At 39.4% G+C, this 19,451-nt stretch overlaps 1 protein-coding gene across 8 annotated transcripts in view; it reads left to right on the top strand.

Moving 5' to 3' along the window:
* RASGRF2 (Ras protein specific guanine nucleotide releasing factor 2) overlaps positions 1 to 19,451 on the top strand; it is a 229,323-nt gene that overhangs the window by 80,970 nt on the left and 128,902 nt on the right. For all 8 annotated transcript variants that reach the window (XR_009502340.1, XM_059916673.1, XM_059916674.1 and 5 more), the window contains 5 exons: positions 594 to 847; positions 5,701 to 5,780; positions 6,163 to 6,356; positions 15,292 to 15,401; positions 16,150 to 16,268. Coding sequence is in view for 7 of the 8 variants with exons in the window: in XM_059916673.1 (XP_059772656.1) it covers positions 594 to 847; positions 5,701 to 5,780; positions 6,163 to 6,356; positions 15,292 to 15,401; positions 16,150 to 16,268 (757 nt within the window). In the remaining variant the exon portion in view is untranslated. The remainder of the gene's footprint in view (positions 1 to 593; positions 848 to 5,700; positions 5,781 to 6,162; positions 6,357 to 15,291; positions 15,402 to 16,149; positions 16,269 to 19,451) is intronic.

The following is a 19,451-nucleotide window of genomic DNA, read 5'->3' on the forward strand; positions in this document are numbered from 1 at the left end:
TTAAATTCATAAAAACAGAAAGTAGAATGGTGGTTGCCAGGGGCTGAGGGAAGGGGGAAATGGAGAGTTGTTGTTTAATTAGTTATAGAGCTTGAGTTTTGCAAGATGAAAATGTTCCAGAGATCTGTTTCTACAACAATGTGAATATACGTACCACTACTGACATATACATTTAAAAATTATTAAGATAGTAAATTTTATGTGTGTTTTTTTACCACAATTAAAAAAATTTTTAATATCTGGTTTTATGTTGTTAAAGAATAAACCTGTAGTTTATTCCTTTCTTGAAATGTTAACAACTAAATATGTGATATTATTAATTTCTGATGTCCTTATAGGCAGGCTTAAACAGCTTAAACAGTGGAAGAAACTTGTGAAGCTGAGAAAAATATTATTTTAAAGTCATCTTTTTTCTGCTGTCTGGTGCAAAGCCTGACATTATTTATTCTGGTGGTGGGCTCACCAGTGCACCAATGAAAGAGCAGGGTGTGTATGGCACAGAATGGACACCCCACTGACTGGCTTTAGAAGGCCATCTCACACTGCCCTGAGATTCCTGTTTTGTTTTTTGTTGTGTTGTTGTTGTTCTGTAGGTTCAGAGCTTCATGCGAGGATGGTTATGTAGAAGGAAATGGAAGACCATTGTGCAAGATTACATTTGTTCCCCTCATGCTGAAAGTATGAGGAAGAGGAACCAGATTGTGTTCACTATGGTTGAGGCCGAGTCGGAGTACGTTCACCAGCTCTACATCCTGGTCAACGGCTTCCTGCGGCCCCTGCGCATGGCGGCCAGCTCCAAGAAGCCCCCCATAAGCCACGATGATGTCAGCAGTATTTTTCTCAACAGGTTTGTCTTGGCATAAATTAAAGAGCCATGTGAAAAACCTACTTGTATTTCTTAAAAGAATTTTTGCTTTACTTACTTAAAAGAAGAGTTGTAAATTCACCTTTATGAGCTTATGATATTGAAAATAAGAAAGCTATCATTGGCGTTTCATTATTACCCCCAATTTTCATATCTTTATCTTGAATCTGGCATCTAGTTTTCTCTTTTTCTTCTCTATTTGACGTATGTTTTCTTGTTATTGAGTGTGTGCTGGGGAAGATTATCTCCTTCATAAACTGAGGGAAATGGAGTGATTAATGTGTCTTTACATGTAATCTATACAGAAGTACTTTAGGAAGAACAAAAACTGACAGAGAGCCTGAGAATCTCTAGTAAATTTATTTGCTCAGTAAATATTTACAGTGCCTTTACTGCTGAGGATTCATCAGTGAACAAAGCAGAAAGTCCCTGCCTTCATGGAACTTAAATTTTGATGTGGGAATATAGACAATGAATAGTGAATAAGTGAAAGATGCAGTATTTTATATGGTGATGAGTGCTGTGGAAGAAATAAAGAAGGAAAGGGGAGAAGGGAGGAAAGGGACTGCTTGGATATTTTACTTAAAATTTTAGTTTATTTGTTTTTGAGTAGATAATATATTTACATGGTTCAAAAAATTATTTAACAACATGAAAACATCAAACAGCAGTTAGAAGTCTCACTCTTAACTCTGTCTCTGCCCACCCCATTTTCCTCACTTGCTATCTGTAACTGTTTTCATTAGTTTTGTTTATATCCTTTCAGTGTTTCTTGATGTAGATCAATCAAACATGAATATACAGTCTTATTTCCCCCCTTCTTACACAAAAGGCAAGTACTTTAATATATACCTGCTTTTTTCACTTAATATATCCTGGACATCTTTCCATACTGCTATCTAAAGGGCATTCTATTTTTTAAAAAATTGCTACATGCTATTACATTATGTAAATGTTCCATAGTTTCTCTAGCCAATCTTTAGGAAGGCCTCAAAGGTAAGTTAACATTTGAGCAGAGATTGCAGTTGGTGCTAGCCATGTGGCTACCTGGGGGAAGAGTGATGCAAACAGAGGAGACCACCTGTGCAGAGGGCCTGAGGCTGGAGCACGCCAGCCTTGCTTGTTTGAGGAACTGCCAAGGTCAGTGTGGGTGAAGGGGCATGTCAGAGAGATAACAGTAGGACATTGTAAAGATGTTTGCTTTTACTCTAAATGAGATGGGGAGAGATTGGTGGGGTTTTGAGGAGAAAAGTAGCATGATATGACTTATGTTTTAAAAGTTCACTCTGGGTTCTCTGTTGAGAATATACTGTAGGGAGATCAGTTTCATGGCTATTTCAGTAAACCAGGTGAGAGACGACTGTAGCAGGGAGACCTGTTAGGTGGCTATTGCAATAGTCTAAGCAAGAGATGATTGTAATGGAAGTAGTGATAAGTGATTGAATTCTGGGTATATTTTTAATGTAGAGTCAATAAGATTTGTTGGTGAGTTTGATGTGGATTTTGCAGAAAAGTCCAAGGGTTTTGACCTGAACAACTAGAAAGATGGAGTTGCTGTTTATTAAGTGGGGAAGATTGACATAATAACAGGTTTAGCGGAAAAGATGAAGAGTTTTTATCTTGACCTGTCGAGTCTGAGATGCTGTTAGCGATTCCAAATGTAGAAATCAAGTGAGCAGGATTGGCTATTAGTCTGGATTTCAGGGCTGGAGGTATAAATTTGGGAGTCTACTAGCATATGGATAGTATTGAAAGCTGTTAGTCTGAATGAGATTACCAAGGAAGTAAGCACAAATGAATGAGAGGAGAAGACCAAGGACTAAGCCCTGGGGCATGCCAACATTTAGAGGTTAGGAATATGAAGAGCCATCAAACGAGAATGAAGAGGATCAGCTAGGGTTGTAGGATGCAAACCAGGATATGGGCTGTCATGGAAACCAAGGCAAGGGGGAATGAGCAACTGTGTCAAAAAGGTCAAATAAAATAAGAACTGAGAACTGACTGTGGGGTTAACAACTTGGAACATATTGGTAACTTTAATGGGGGACCAAAGCCTGATTAGGTGATAATAGGGGAATTGGAATTGGAGAGAATTGGTAGAGAGAACTCTTTCAAGGAGGGTTGCTGTAAAGAGGATCAGAGAAACAGGGTGGTACCTGGAAGTAAATGTAAAAATATAAAGAAGTGTGTGTGTGTGTGTGTGTGTGTGTGTGTGTGTTTAGATGGGATAAAAATGACACCAATAATGAGGGGGGGAATGATGTAGGAAAGAGAGGGCAGAATTGCTGGAGCAGTAAACTTGCATAGACAGAAGTGGATAGAATGTGGTGAATAAGTCAAGAGATTGGCATTAGATGGACAGGGAAGGAATAGTACTGGACACATATGCAGGTAAGAAGCAAGGACATCGGGTAACAGTGCTGATGGGAGGGAAGTGCTAGAGTCAGGGAAGAGAGGAAAAAGTGTGAAATAGTGATCAAGGAGCAAAAAACTGAATGGATGGGATGAGGGAAGTATAATATAACTGCTAGGTAGCGCTAAAAGCCCGTATTAGGCTCATGGTTATGACTTTATGGTGAGTAGCTGTATATTCTTTAGCCACTTTCAGCTGCATGGGTGCAGGTGCAGAGTGGGTGAAGGGTTGGGTTTAAATGGTACTGGTATTGTGCGAGATTACTATGATGAAGTGAGAAAAGAAGAAGGGAGTTGAAGGTGTATGCAAGGAAGGGATTATAACACTGAGCCATGGAATCTAAACTGTTCCGAGAAGGAAATGATGTTGTGAAGGGTTTTTGGTCAGCGATAAGGTGGCAGGATCAATGGATTCAGGTCCTGGTGGTGGGAAGGGATTTTGGGAGTCAGGTTTCCAAAGGCAATGAACTCAAAGATAAGGAGATGGTCATAGAATAGTGTGCCTAAAACTGAGATAGGGAAGGGGATGCAGTTATTGACAATGACAAGGTCTGGAGTACGATTAAGGTAGTGTTGACGGAGGTCAATGGAAGACAAGATCCTTAGAGGAAGAAGTTCAAAGACCCAAGAGAGGCTACGTCATTGCAATGTTGTTTGTGTGTGTATCACAGTCACCAAAAATTATGACAAGAGTAGCTTTGGGGGAAGGACTGACAGTGATCTGGGAGCTAAGAGCTCAAGGCATTAAAAGAGTGGCTGGGGGTCTGTAGAAGACTGGAAAATGGAAGGATGATGGGCGGTAGTCTGATAGCATAAGATTAAAAGCTAAGCTTTTCTGTTGCGAGGTCTCCCCACGTTGGGTGGCAGTGGCTCCACTCAAGTGTGTGAGATGCCCTAAGGGAATGAGAGGTAGCTCTTGATCCTCAGGCTATACAGGTAGCATTTTGGTGATACTTCAGTCTCCTAAGTATGCAGTTTCAACAGTTCTAATGGCAATGGACAGAATTGTGAATGTACTCTGATAGTGATGCCATCAAAGCCTGTACCACATTGGTCTTAGACTGCCTCTGGGGATGTTTCCACTGGATTTCCTGATCTGCAATGTGGAAGGCCAGGTCTGTCATATTGTTTAAATTCTGAATCAAGATACAGTGCCTATTTTTGGAAAGCTATATGCTCTTCATACAGATTAGCAATTATTTACTATACTTGGTCCCAGATGGAGATTTGAAGAGTTATGTTTTTAGAGGTGAGGCTTATTGGATGTTTGTTGTCATTTCTGTTGTTTAACTACATTCTCTTTCCTTGCCTCTGAAATCGAAGCCCTAGGCAGATCAATTATTTTGAATTTCAACACAGAGTTTATACTTAAAAAATATAATGCCTTCCATGTCTTACCAAGTGCATCTATGGGTGGAACTGAATTTACATCTAGAACCCTATCTTCAAGGGAGCCTGGGAAATGTAGTTTCACCTCTCTATCCTCTCCATCTAGAAGGGGGATGGAATGGAGATTGAAAGACTAATCTACAGTATCTACCGAACTAGATTTGGTTGAAATCATTAAACAGCAAACACTGCTTAGTTAAAATTTCTATCCAAGAAAAGCAAATCACAGTCTTCAAGCAGTGTCTATTGTGTTTCATGGACCATTTGGAAATAGTAGGACTTCCCATTGATGTTTCTTGTAGTGGAATTGGACTTACAACAAACCAAAGTATTTCACTGACATGAATAATCCTGTATTTGATTTTGCTGATGTGGTAGTTCAGAAAAGCCTTCAAAGGCTCATTCCAGTAGGAATGAGGAGAAAGCAAATGTTACTTTGGTAACTACCCTTCTTGAACCTTTTAGAAATTTGGATCTCTAATTTATATGTATGTACCTCTTCAGTTTAGTATATCTGTATAGGCTCCATCCTTTTTAGAAGATTTCTCTACATTTCTGTCATGGGTGTCTTAGGAGTGGTAATGGTAGAGGTCTGTCAAGTCTTTTCCCCTCTCTCCTGTCAAAACTCATTTTAGTGAAAGAGAGCTTTCCCCAAGTTAGCATCTAGAATTAAATCTGAAGAGTGAAGGATCAAAACTAATTTTCTGATTATCTGTTGAAGAAGGGCTACATCCTAACAGTAGAAAGCTGTTTTTATTATAAATCGATAAAGAGGGTTACATGACAGTGATGTGGTGCTTACCATCTTTCAAAATTTGAGGCTTAGCTCAGAATTTTCTTTGAGGTTTTCAGGTTGTCTGAAAGATAAATTGCTTTGTGGGAGCTGGTATAATCCATGTCATTATTGGGTGTACAGTTTGGAGGCCCTCAGAGACATGAATATCATGTATTTATTAAGGATTTAAGGACTCAAGGGACTTCTTTAACAAAATAGACTCTTTGCAGTGACTAAATTATATTTTCATTTTTTATAGCGAAACAATCATGTTTCTTCATGAAATATTTCATCAAGGACTGAAGGCAAGGATAGCCAATTGGCCTACGTTAATTTTAGGTAAGTCCATGCTTTAGAGGGAGAAGATTTTCTCTTAATATGGCTACAGTTAGAGTAAAATAGCTTCAGTGTTATTCGACCTAAGCTATCTGAATTTCCGTAATGATCTGTGAGCTTCTTCAGGCACTGGGACTCTGTCTCATTGCCCTTTTGATCCTTTCCCCTGGCCCGTCATGGTTCTTTGGGGTTTAGAGTTGGGCTCTACTGTGGGGTGTGTTCTACCAGGTCAGTCATTCAGGCAGCTGGACTGGGGCCGTGTAGTGTGACACCTGGTGCCAGGAGCTGCTCTCTGCCATTCCTGCAGAGTGAACAGTTTCTCCCTGTACCTTGGATAATTTACAGAGCATCAAGAGAAACTGCCATGTTTACTTCTTCTTTCCAGCTGATCTGTTTGATATTTTGCTCCCCATGCTGAACATTTATCAAGAATTTGTGCGTAATCACCAGTACAGCCTCCAAGTGCTCGCCAATTGTAAGCAAAACAGAGATTTTGACAAACTCTTAAAACAGTACGAAGCTAACCCTGCCTGTGAGGGGAGGATGCTGGAGACGTTCTTGACCTATCCAATGTTTCAGGTAAGTCACCTGGGATGCATTTTGTAAGTCATTGGTTCCAGCTTGATATGACTGATACCCAGTGTGACCAGCGCGATATGTGCAAGTATTCCCTGTGGGGGGTTACAGCACATATCCATCATCTGTCATCTTGAGCTTGACCCTGAGATAAACAAATTTATGCCACACATACTCTCTCTAGTCTGTCTAGTGTACGTAAGAAAATCAGGAATTTTTGAGACAAATGAGGAATGATTTTTGTGAAAAGCGGCACAAATTTCTCTTTATAGAAAGATTCCTCACAGACCTCTTCCATGGAGTCTCCTCCTCCAGCGTGTTTAAAAATATTATTAGGTTTACAGAAATAAGATGCTGTGCAAATGTTCCAGTGCGTGCTGGTTGCATAAAAGGTTCCGGGGGAGTGGAAGGACTTCTGGGAAGGTGCTTGTTTTCCTGCCCTGTTGTGATTGCTGCTGAGGCTTCCTTGGCTGGAGCTCTGCAGAGCAAAAGGAGGACCTTCCCTGTCACAGAGGCTGTGGAGACAAAGGAGCCAGAGGCACTGCCCAGGCCTGGGGACTCTTGGCCCCTGGTCAGGTTGCTGCAGTGAGGCTGGGGCTTCACTTTTTGGGGTTAGAGCAACCCAAAGGATCAAGTACACTTGCATTCTTTCCTATATCTAAGACCTTACCGCTCTTTAGTGAGAACTGCAGAGGCCAAAATGTGAATTGAATCTCCTGTCCTTTTAAAAAGTGTTGATTCTGTTCTTTCGGAAAAGCATTGAGTGTTCCCATTGCGGAATCTGTGGGGCTTCTGGCCAGGCTTCCAAACTGTCATGTGGCAAAATGATTCTCCTAATCATGTGTGTTATGGTTTCTGTGGAGAGCTTTGTCCCCTGGAACCAGCCTCTCTGACCCCAGCTGATCATTTTGTAGCCTCAGAGAGAAATGATATTCTGGTTCATAATTGTTTGTCTTAAAGTTTGTCACTCCTGACTGAAATCCTGGAAGTCACGATAGAAGTTTAGTGACATTTTTTCAAAACCAAAAGGATGCATTTGTAACAACCTAAGTAGAGTGAAACTTTATACAGTTATTGTGTTTTTTTTTTTTTTTTTCTCCTGTGGAACTGAATTGTTTAACTCTTTGCCTCTCTGAACAAATATTTCACCAGAAAAACTACAAAGAAAAAAATTGCTTTTTAAAAACCTTATACAAAGTTATAATTTAAGATTTTATTTACAGTGAAACAAATTTTATATAGTTCAATGTTCTAAGAGTCTATTTGAATCTTTGGCAGTTACCTCTAGGTTATGATTAAATACCCGAAGTTGTATCTGCCTAGCAACCCCCAGCTTAGATGAACATACAAAGGTAGGATTGTGGAAGAGGTTCACATTCAGAGAGGTTCCCACCTCCCTTTCTGATGGCCCAGTAATGTCTTTTCAAGTACTGTTTATTCCCCTTGGTGTGACTCTCTCATTGGTTTAAAATGGCAGAACTGTACTTGCATTTTAGGTGAGGTATCCAAACACAGTTGAATGTAGGACCTTGCAAAGGCCTTTGGATTTCTTAAAAATGCTGAGATATTCTTCTACCAACCTTCCTTCCTCCCCCTGGAGTTTAAGCCCAATAAAAACAACTTGGCATTTTGATTGACGCCAGGGAATTCCCATAATGTCAGAAAAGGATCATTGGACTGAGAATGTTTAGGAGACCTGCATGTCTTGCTCACCCTTCATTCGTAGCATTGGGAAACATAATTGAACCAATCTGAATCTCTGTGTCTTAATTTCGAGATCGGGGCAGCTGAGCTCTAATTCTCTCCCAGAGCTCTAGCTCTCTGGGGGACTAGACAGGTTCTGGAAGTTTGGGCTGGGCAACTTGTGGTGTTGCCAGGAGCTTTCTAATAGTCTAGGATCCCTCCCTCCAAGACTGCGGTGGCCCCAAATCCTAGAATTTAGCTGAAGGGTCAGATGTTGAGGTTCTCTGGTTTCTTTAAGACCAGGGTAACCAAAAGATGCTGGGCGAAGCCTCAGACTTAAAGAATTTAGCCAGAATTGGTCTAACTGCAAGAAATGTGCAAATTGAAAGAGTGCTGAGTTGTGCTCTTATTTATTTACTTCCCCATAACTATTTCACTTCTCTGTAGCTATTTTGAACAGACCAAGAGGGGAAAAGATTGGAGTTGCTGCCTGAGGGCCTTATTCTCCTTGGTGTCTCTCCCTCCTGCCTTCTCCCTAGGAGTGACCACATGGAACATTTGGGGGAAAACTGCCCTTTCTAGAAACTTGAAGGTTGTTTTTACTAGGTTCATTCTATCCTTCTTGTTCCCCTTTGGTCCTTTCACTAAGGAGTCCTGAAGGTGTTTGCTCCCTCAGATGGTCCAGCTATATCTCCTTCCCTCGGCATACATCATATTAGCGGTGGTACTTCTGCACATCTGCCTTGCTCCAGTGTAGGCTGGATACCTTGGGATGAGGCTGGGATGTGACGCTTTTTTCCTGTAGAACAAGAATGGAAGAGGTGACCTTAGCTCATACTGCCAGGGGGCCACTGCCCAGAATTTTTCTTAAGTCTGCATATGGAGGCAAAGTTTGGTATGGGGGCAGAGGGAGAAAGAGAGGTACAGTAACTGGAAACTTTTAGCCTGTGTATATTTATTTATTTACTTTAACATCTTTATTGGAGTATAATTGCTTTATAATGGTGTGTTAGTTTCTGCTTTATAAAAAAGTGAATCAGCTATACGTATACATATATCCCCATATCTCTTCCCTCTTGCGTCTCCCTCCCTCCCACCCTCCCTATCCCACCCCTCTAGGTGGTCACAAAGCACCGAGCTGATCTCCCTGTGCTATGCGGCTGCTTCTCTCTAGCTATCTATTTTACATTTGGTAGTGTATATATGTCCATGCCACTCTCTCACTTTGTCCCAGCTTACCCTTCCCCCTCCCCGTGTCCTCAAGTCCATTGTCTAGTAGGTCTGCGTCTTTATTCCCGTCCTGCCCCTAGGTTCTTCATGACCTTTTTTTTTTTTTTTTTTAGATTCCATATATATGTGTTAGCATATGGTATTTGTTTCTCTCTTTCTGACTTACTTCACTCTGTATGACAGACTCTAGGTCCATCCACCTCACTACAAATAATGCAATTTCGTTTCTTTTTATGGCTGAGTAATATTCCATTGTATATATGTGCCGCATCTTCTTTATCCATTCATCTGTCGATGGACACTTAGGTTGCTTCCATGTCCTGGCTATTGTAACTAGAGCTGCAATGAACATTGTGGTACATGACTCTTTTTGAATTATGGTTTTCTCAGGGTATATGCCCAGTAGTGGGATTGCTGGGTCGTATGGTAGCCTGTGTATATTTAGAAAAGTGTTATATTCTCCCTCTTCCTGGGCCCTTTGTTGAGTAAGTCAGTTGTTGCTGTCAATGAATTATGATGAACTATGGAAACATGGAGGAATTATAGTGAATTTATCCTTAATTGATGATGCAGTGAATGTATCCTCATTTGAACTATCAGACAAGTAAGTTCATGTTACCAATAAATTCGTTGTAGACAATAATGTAGTCATTAACATAATTTTTATTTAGCAAAAACAGTGGCTTGGCTGGTACTGTTTAAATTGGCTTCAGCTGCTCATACATCCATAGGTCAGCAGATGATGAAATCTGCTTTTGACAAAGATAGCACTGTTAGAGGTCTTCCAGAAAGTAACCACTTCCTGCTCTAGTCACCTGTTTACTGTAACTGGACAGCAAGCTAATTAGCTAATTAGCTAATTAGACAAGTATTATTTCATAATTGAAAGAAGAATTATGATTCACCTAGACAATGCTATGATCCTTGGTTTCAGGGGGACAGATTTATAATCAGTTCTTGAATATACAGATGAACTCTTTGGTGAGCTGTCCATTTCTCTCTGCAGAAGTCCTTTGCCTACTCTTTGGTAATTTCAGGTTTGTTTGTTTCTCCACCAGAAAATGAGGTGGGCCAGTTACTTTCAAATCCATCCACTTGAAGCTTAGCCAAGGAGCTCTCTAAAATAGATTTAATTAATGGGGGAGGATCATGAAGCTATTGACTAAACTTAGTTTTGTGGGTTTTCAGTGCATTATAAGTAGTCAGGCTCTCCCACTCCTGCCCTCTTTGTTATGGAAAATTGAGTACATTAGCTATTGATTGCCTTGATTTTCTTGTAGAACTAACTTAGAGGCAAACTTCTATCAATCATGGCATTGTGCAAAAGGAATATTTGAAAGCATACTTATCCCAGGAGCCTTCACCAAATGGAATGTACCAACCAGCTGTTTTAGTGAGAAGTTTATGGGGTAGAGAGCCAGAAAGCCTCCTCCCATGTGCTTCCGAGGGAGGGGTCTCCTGTGCCCCATCCTCCTATAACTGAGGAGTCTGCACTTCCAAAACCTGGATGGCATTCCCTAGGACGTGATCCCAGAATATGAGCTGCAGATCAAGGTCTGTGCTTATGGCGCTGCCCTCTGTGCCAGTGCATAAATCTGGGCACTCAGTAAATATTAGCAAATAACCCAATGAAGACCACCACCTGCAAGAGAGCAGGGCCTTGGGAAGCTGTTTTACTCTCTTCATTCTTAGACGTCCTGTTAAGTGCTGAGTAAGAACCCAGTCGCTGCAGAAGAGACCCACTGGGCTAGTGCATTGGTCAGAGCCAGGCTCGTGGCTGGCCCTGCCATTTACTATGAGGCCACGTTGGGCAAGTTATGGAACCTCTTCATGCCTTGTTTCCTTATCCGTAAAATGGGGGAATAATCCTTATGTTTTGCTGAATGATTGTGTGCGCATGCAACCTCAAGCTCCCTATCTGACCCACTGTGGGCAGCATTATGGTAGCTGCTGTTCATGCAGGGTTTTATTAAAATTAACACACTGCCCCTGTTTTCTAAAAAATTTTAGCTTATAAGCCAGTAAAAAATATGTTGAGTTAAATCAACATATATAGCTCGAGTTAACTCTCCACTGTGATTTGTTAAACTCTTCACAGGGTTGGTGGTGTTTCTGCCTTTAAGAGAATTCAGATAGTCTGTTCATAAACAAAAGTACAAACAAATAATCTAATTAAACAATACTTTTTACTGCTACAAGGATGAGTTAAGGTGAAACAGGATCAGAATGTAATAAGGGTGAACATATCTTTTCCCAAGTTTTAATTCTTAAAGAGAACATTGCAGTAGGATTGTCAATTTAAAAAAAAATAATAAACAGCCAAATAAATCTAAAGTACAGACTCAAGTGACTTGCTGATAACTATATCTGTTTCTCTATGAACCAATTTTCAAAAATTATGATTAAGAAATGTATGATTAGTTAGATAGCCTAATCCACCAGGGGGCAGACAGCAGAAGCAAGAAGAACTATAATTCTGCAGCCTGTGGAATGGAAACCACATTCACAGAAAGAAAGACAAAATTAAAAGGCAGAGGACTACGTACCAGATGAAGAAACAAGATAAAACCCCAGAAAAACAAATAAATGAAGTGGAGATAGGCAACCATCCAGAAAAATAATTCAGAATAATGATAGTGAAGATGATCCAGGACGTCGGAAAAAGAATGGAGGCAAAGATCGAGAAGATGCAAGACATGTTTAACAAAGACCTAGAAGAATTAAAGAACAAACACCTAGAAGAATTAAAGAACAAACAAACAGAGATGAACAACACAATAACTGAAATAAAAAATACACTAGAAGGAATCAATAGCAGAATAACTGAGGCAGAAGAACAGATAAGTGACCTGGAAGACAGAAAGTTGGAATGCACTGCCACGGAACAGCATAAAGAATAAAAGAATGAAAAGAAACGAAGACAGCCTAAGAGATCTCTGGAACAACATTAAACACACCAACATTCACATTGTAGGGGTCCCAGAAGGAGAAGAGAGAGAGAAAGTATCCGAGAAAATATTTGAAGATATTATAGTCAAAAACTTCCCTAACATGGGAAAGGAAATAGCCACCCAAGTCCAGGAAGCTCAGAGAGTCCCAGGCAGGATAAACCCAAGAAGAAACACACCAAGACACATAGCAATCAAATTGACAAAAATTAATGACAAAGAAAAATTATTAAAAGCAACAAGGGAAAAACAACAACATAACAAGGGAACTCTCATAAGGTTAACAGCTTTCTCAACAGAAACTCTACAAGCCAAAAGGGAGTGGCATGATATATTTAAAGTGATAAAAGGGAAGAACCTACAACCAAGATTACTCTACCCTGCAACAATCTCATTCAAATTTGACGGAGAAATCAAAAGCTTTACAGACAAGCAAAAGCTAAGAGAATTCAGCACCACCAAACCAGCTCAAAAACAAATGCTAAAGGAACTTCTCTAAGTGGGAAACATAAGAGAAAAAAAGGACCTACAAAAACAAACCCAAAACAATTAACAAAATGGTAATAGGAACATACATATCAATAATCACCTTAAATGTGAATGGATTAAATGCTCCAACCAAAAGACACAGACCTGCTGAATGGATACAAAAACAAGACCCATATATATGCTGTCTACAAGAGACCCATTTCACACCTAGGGACACATACAGACTGAAAGTGAGGGGATAGAAAAAGATATTCCATGCAAATGGAAATCAAAAGAAAGCTGGAGTAGCAATACTCATATCAGATAAAATAGACTTTAAAATAAAGAAGTTACAAGAGACAAGGAAGGACACCACATAATGATCAAGGGATCAATGCAAGAAGATACAACAATTATAAATATATATAGGTGCACCCAGCACATATGTATTGAGGTGCTCCTATGTTGGGTGCACCCAACATAGGAGCACCTCAATACGTAAGGCAAATGCTAACAGCTATAAAAGTGGAAATAAACAGTAACACAATAATAGTGGGGGACTTTAACACCTCAGTTACACCAATAGACAGATCATCCAAAATGAAAATAAATAAGGAAACACAAGCTTTAAATGACACAATAGACCAGATAGATTAAATTGATATTTGTAGGACATTCCATCCGAAAACAGCAGATTACACTTTCTTCTCAAGTGCACATGGGACATTCTCCAGGATAGATCACATCTTGGGTCACAAATCAAGCCTTGGTAAATTTAAGAAAATTGAAATCGTATCAAGCATCTTTTCTGACAACAACGCTATGAGATTAGAAATAAATTACATAAAAAATACAAACACATGGAGGCTAAACAATACATTACTAAATAACCAAGAGATCACTGAAGAAATCAAAGAGGAAATCAGAAAATACCTAGAGACAAATGACAATGAAAGCACAACGATCCAAAACCTATGGGATGCAGCAAAAGCAGTTCTAAGAGGGAAGTTTATAGCAATACAATCCTACCTCAAGAAACAAGAAAAATCTCAAATAAACAATCTAACCTTACACCTAAAGGAACTAGAGAAAGAAAAACAAACAAAACCCAAAGTTAGTAGAAGGAAAGAAATCATAAAGATCAGAGCAGAAATAAATGAAATGGAAACAAAGTAAACAATAGCAAAAGATCAATAAAACTAAAAGATGGTTCTTTGAGAAGATAAACAAAATTGATAAACCTTTAGCCAGACTCATCAAGAAAAAGAGGGAGAGAACTCAAATCAATAAAATTAGAAATGAAAAAGGAGAAGTTACAATGGACACTGCAGAAATACAAAGCATCCTAAGAGACTACTACAAGCAACTCTATGCCAATAAAATGGATAACCTGGAAGAAATGGACAAATTCTTAGAAAGGTATAACCTTCCAAGACTGAACCAGGAAGAAATAGAAAATATGAACAGACCAGTCACAAGTAATGAAATTGAAACTATGATTAAAGATCTTCCAGCAGGGGACTTTCCTGGTGGCGCAGTGGTTAAGAATCCGCCTGCCAGTGGAGGGGACATGGGTTCGAGCCCTGGTCCAGGAAGATCCCACATGCTGTGGAACAATTAAGCCTGTGCACCACAACTACTGAGCCTGCACTCTAGAGCCTGCATGCCACAACTACTGAAGCCTGCATGCCTAGAGCCCATGCTCTGCAACAAGAGAAGCCACCACAATGAGAAGACCACACACTGCAATGAAGAGTAGCCCCCGCTTGCCGCAACTAGAGAAAGACCGTGCACAGCAACGAAGACCCAACCCAGGCAAAAATAAATAAATAAAATAATAAATAAATTTATAATAAAAAAAAAAGACACATGTACCCCAATGTTCATTGCGGCACTACTTACAATAGCCAGGTCATGGAAGCAACCTAATTGCCCATCGACAGATGCATGGATAAAGAGGATGTGGTACATATATACGATGGAATATTACTCAGCCATAAAAAGAATGAAATTGGGTCATTTGTAGAGACATGGATGGACCTAGAGACTGTCATACAGAGTGAAGTAAGTCAGAAATAGCAAAACAAATATTGTATATTAACGCCTATATGTGGAATCTAGAAACAGCAGATGAACCAGTTTCCAAGGCAGAAATAGAGACACAAATGTAGAAAACAAACGTATGGACACCAAGGGGGGCAGTGGGGGGGTGGGGGTGGGGTGGGGGGGTGGTGGGATGAACTGGGAGATTAGGATTGACATGTATACTCTAATATGTATAAAATAGATAACTAATAAGAACCTGCTGTATAAAAAATAAAATTAAATTAAAAAAAGAAATGTATGATTATATTAAAAATCTGAGAAAATAATCGTTTCTTTATAATATAAAACTTTATTATCTTCATGTGTTCTTGGTGACGTTTCTGTGTGTGTTTGATGTTTGAAGCATAGTTCATTTTAAATGTATTTCTTAAAAATATATACTTGTGAAACAGTCAAAACTGTAAGAGTAGAGATGAGCTCTTCAGAAGTGATGATGGCAAGTAGAGAAGATCTAGTGTTACTCATCCTGACCTTTGCTCATGCTGGCCTTTGTTTGCTTTTAGATCCCCAGGTATATCATCACACTTCATGAACTCCTAGCTCATACTCCCCATGAACATGTGGAGAGGAAAAGTCTGGAGTTTGCTAAATCCAAACTAGAAGAACTGTCCAGGTATGTGGAGAATTTATAATAAAGGTTTGATCTGGCAAAGTAGCACATTAGTCTTTTGTGGAAACTGAATATATATGTCCAGGGAACAAGAAGCAAGACACAATCCAGCTTCTCAGATTCTGCTGAACATTAAATGCTAGCTCCTGAGATGGTGCTGAGTCAGCATGCACATTAATTTTAACCAAGAAAAAAAATATCTTTGAAAACGGTTTTATGGCATGTAAATTTATATAATTGAGATTAGGCATATTTTGGTTTAAGTTTGAAAATGTTCACATTTCTTTCATCGTAATAGAAGAATGGTTGTTAGTTGCATTTTTGCATCCATATTTGGTAAGAAGTTGGAGAATGTATATTTTGGATTTATCAGTGACTTTTCAGTGTTTTGGCATCTGTGTTCCTTTAGCTTATATGGGATAAATGGTATAAAGTTCTCTAATTTACTCCACCTCTAAGAAATGGCATCCTAATTTCAATGAATGGAGCTGTTCGTAAAATAATATATTGCTTTCCTGTTGCCTTTACAAGGAGCATTCTCAGGATACTCACTTATCCTTAAGAATCATGATGTACATTTGCTTTGCTTTGAGTCATGACTTGATGAAGGCTAGAAGTCCAGCATGACTTACCCTACAGCCCCAGTTAGACTGATACAAGTTCAAACCCTAGCTTCCGAGATGGAGCTCCTTTGCTTATCTGCTGGGGCAATAGAAAATCTCTCACTGTGATCCTGTATTGTGTCTGACAGGGTCATGCACGATGAAGTGAGTGACACTGAAAACATAAGGAAGAACCTCGCCATAGAAAGAATGATCGTAGAGGGCTGTGATATTTTGCTGGACACTAGCCAAACTTTCATCCGCCAAGGTAAGTCCTTGTTCAGCAGACCCACCATCTAAGTGGTCTCTGCACCTGTCACATTATCACTGGCAGATCCAGGAAAGCATTTTGGAGCAGGCTTGATTTAGCTGTTTGATTGATGCTGTTCATGCAGGATGTCCCCATGGCCTTGACCGAGGCTGTGGTTGAGGCCCACCTTTGTGCTGTTTCTTTTCAGGGGCCATGAAAAACAGCAACACAATAATAGTAAAGCACGAGTGGGACAGTAAATTACATTCTGACTGGACTCTCCTCCTCAGTGGACCGGACATTCTCTACAGCTCCAGGGAGGACAGATTGCTCTGGCCGATTGGAGTGGCAGTGCCAGGTGGTGACGACATCCAGGCAAAGGCCCAAGAGAAACTTGCATTACTCAGAGCCCTTTCACATAGCAGTGGGGACAATGTCCGAAGTGAAAACAGCTGTCTCTTGTTCCCATTTTTCATCAGCACTTCCGGATCGGCCCCACATGATATGATTTGATTCAATTGGTAACTCCAGTTGCCAGATGAAATGTCTCACTATCAACTTGCCCTGCCATATTTCGGTGATGGCGAAGGTATCATGTTTGAGGGGTGTGCTTTGGGGGCATCACCCAGTAAATTGAGCTTTTGAAGAGTTGAAAATATTTGTACTGGAAACTGTAGAGAAGCAACAACCTAACAGTCCATATTCCTCCGTGGCTTTCATTACAGAGTGCAGGATGTAAACCACACTCCAAGTTCTTTTTAAGTGCTCAGGTGTTCTGGGGGCAGGGGAGCATGCCCCACAAAATCGATTAGTGGCAATATATTGCACACAATCATAATTTTGAACTTGGTGAGGAGTGGCATATAAATTTGGAGCTAGAATTAACCTTTAATGTGGTTTCTCTTTATAACATGCCAATATTATTTGAAGATATTTGCATTTCTAGTGCCTACCAAAATGTGTTGCTTAAAATCTTTTTTTACCTCATCAAACAAGACATTATTTGTGCTACACACGTTAATTTTTGCACAGAACACTTAAAAAATTTACCACATGCTGTTCTATTTTCCATATTTATTTACAAGGAGAGAAATCACACGTACGTTAAAGTTTGGAAGTATATTTCGGGATATGATACCTTTCTCATTTTTGGCTTTAAGTATTCATTTTTCTTTAAGTAATAGTGGACTCTAATGCTGACAACATCAGGCCTTCCTAACTCCCCCTCTATTCCTCCGTACAGACCGTGTCCCCATATTGGCTTCCTGCCTTCCTGGCACTTGTCTGCTTCTGTGCCTTTACATGTGCTGGCCCTAGCCTGGGCACCAGGAATGCCCTTATCCACCTTTCTTGTGCCTATGGAAGGTCTGCTTGTCCTACTGGGCTCAGGTCAGACACCTCTAAAGAGCCTTTTAAATTTCCTTCTCATCTTCCCCTCCTCTTTCCTCCAGTTAGAATGAATTTACCGTCCTCCTCATTCCCAAGCCCCTTTGCTCCTGGTGCATGTATTTCATCCGCTTGCTTGCATGCCTGTCTCTCCCAGTAATTGTAACTCTGAAGGGCAGTTTTTATGAATTCTCTCTTGCCTAGTACAATGCTTTCCATTATAGATACCCGGAAAATGAACAATGGATTAAATTGAATTGCTTGTTGAACTACAGTTTTGAATGTCAGCTGTCTTGTTTTGTATTTTTCTTGTAATTGGAGTTCACTGAAAAATACTCACTAAAGGACTTGAGCTGTATACTATGTGAAAATGGTAACAAAAGTTTTTGTAACTAGTATTCAATTTCTGAAAGGACTTTGGACTGAAAAGTATTATTACACATAAACATTTAATATATTTCTACAAACTTAGTTGAAAAATGCTAGAAGGTCGAATCCAATGAAAAAATCATATTTTTTTTCATTGCACCTGGAGGAAAAACAGTCATGAGCCGCCTCTCCCTTTGATTCATGTCCAGATGTTATTTATAGCTTGTTCTGTACTACATGTTTGAGGTGCTTCTGCCAGCTATTAATATATCTGATGTTATTGCTGTATTGATATTGATATAATGATTTGCCTTTCAGCAGTATTTTTCTGTGTTGTTTGGTTTGGTTAGTCTGTTTGGGAATTCTTCAATAAAGGTGTTTAAAAAATCGAACCTTAATCTGAAAGTAGAAAGTAATCCAATTATGGACAATTTGGAAAGTTTGCATTATTTTGCTTTGGTTGCTCCTATTATTACTTTTACTAAATACTTTTAATAGGCTTTAAAACTCGTTGAAGTGGGTTTTTAAAAAAGTTTTTTTAACTTTGATTCTATTTTCTATGAAATGGACTATAGTTTATCTCTAATTGTATACTAATATTTGCATTGTTTACTTTTAGGGGTGATATACGGTCTGTTTTTCAATGCGTGAGTGCGTGTGCAAACGCTTATGTACAAATATGTATGTGGTTTCAATCTCAAATGAATTTTTATTCTGAGGACTAGAAAAAATAAGGTCATCTGAAAGGCCTCCTCCGAATAGGTGTGATAGCCAATCTTGAATGTCAATCTGTAGGAATTTCGTGATTGAAAAAACAGGTTTTATTGTAAATTGATTCCAATTACTAGATGGTTGATGAGTACGATGCAGAGGACTATATCATAGCAGTGGTCTGACACTGTCATTTATTTTCCAAAATCTTTTCAAAGTTTCTTGAGCAAAAGTGTCTGCGGCAATAATAGGTAGACATATAACCACGTCATGGAGGTCAAATCCTGTCTCCTCCACTTCCTTGCTGTGTGATATTGGGCAATTTACTTAACCTCTCTTTGCCTCAGTTTCCTCCCTTTAAGTTGGGGAATAGTAGTAGCTGTCTTTTAGGGTTGTTGTGAAGATTAAATGTTCATAAAGGCGTCTAGGCTAGTGTCTGTGAGATTATGACATAAACCTTAAAAACGAAGATCTAAATTTTGGAATGGGTGTCTATTTTCAGTAACGTGAAATATATATGAATATTTATTAGAAGATAAAGGCACTTTAAGTTGACATTTTGTGCAAAATCCATTATACTAGTCATTGTTGTCTAGTGGAAATGTGAATCAGGAAAATTAAATAAAGGTGACCGAATTTAGAGCTAAATGCATTGAGAATGAAACGTGAACCTCTGTGGTACTTTAATCATTCCCAGACTCAAAATCATGTACTTTCAGTGTACCAGTGTCCTTT

This window comes from Balaenoptera ricei, chromosome 3, assembly GCF_028023285.1.
Source record: "Balaenoptera ricei isolate mBalRic1 chromosome 3, mBalRic1.hap2, whole genome shotgun sequence".
NCBI classification, from domain to species: Eukaryota; Metazoa; Chordata; class Mammalia; order Artiodactyla; family Balaenopteridae; genus Balaenoptera; species Balaenoptera ricei.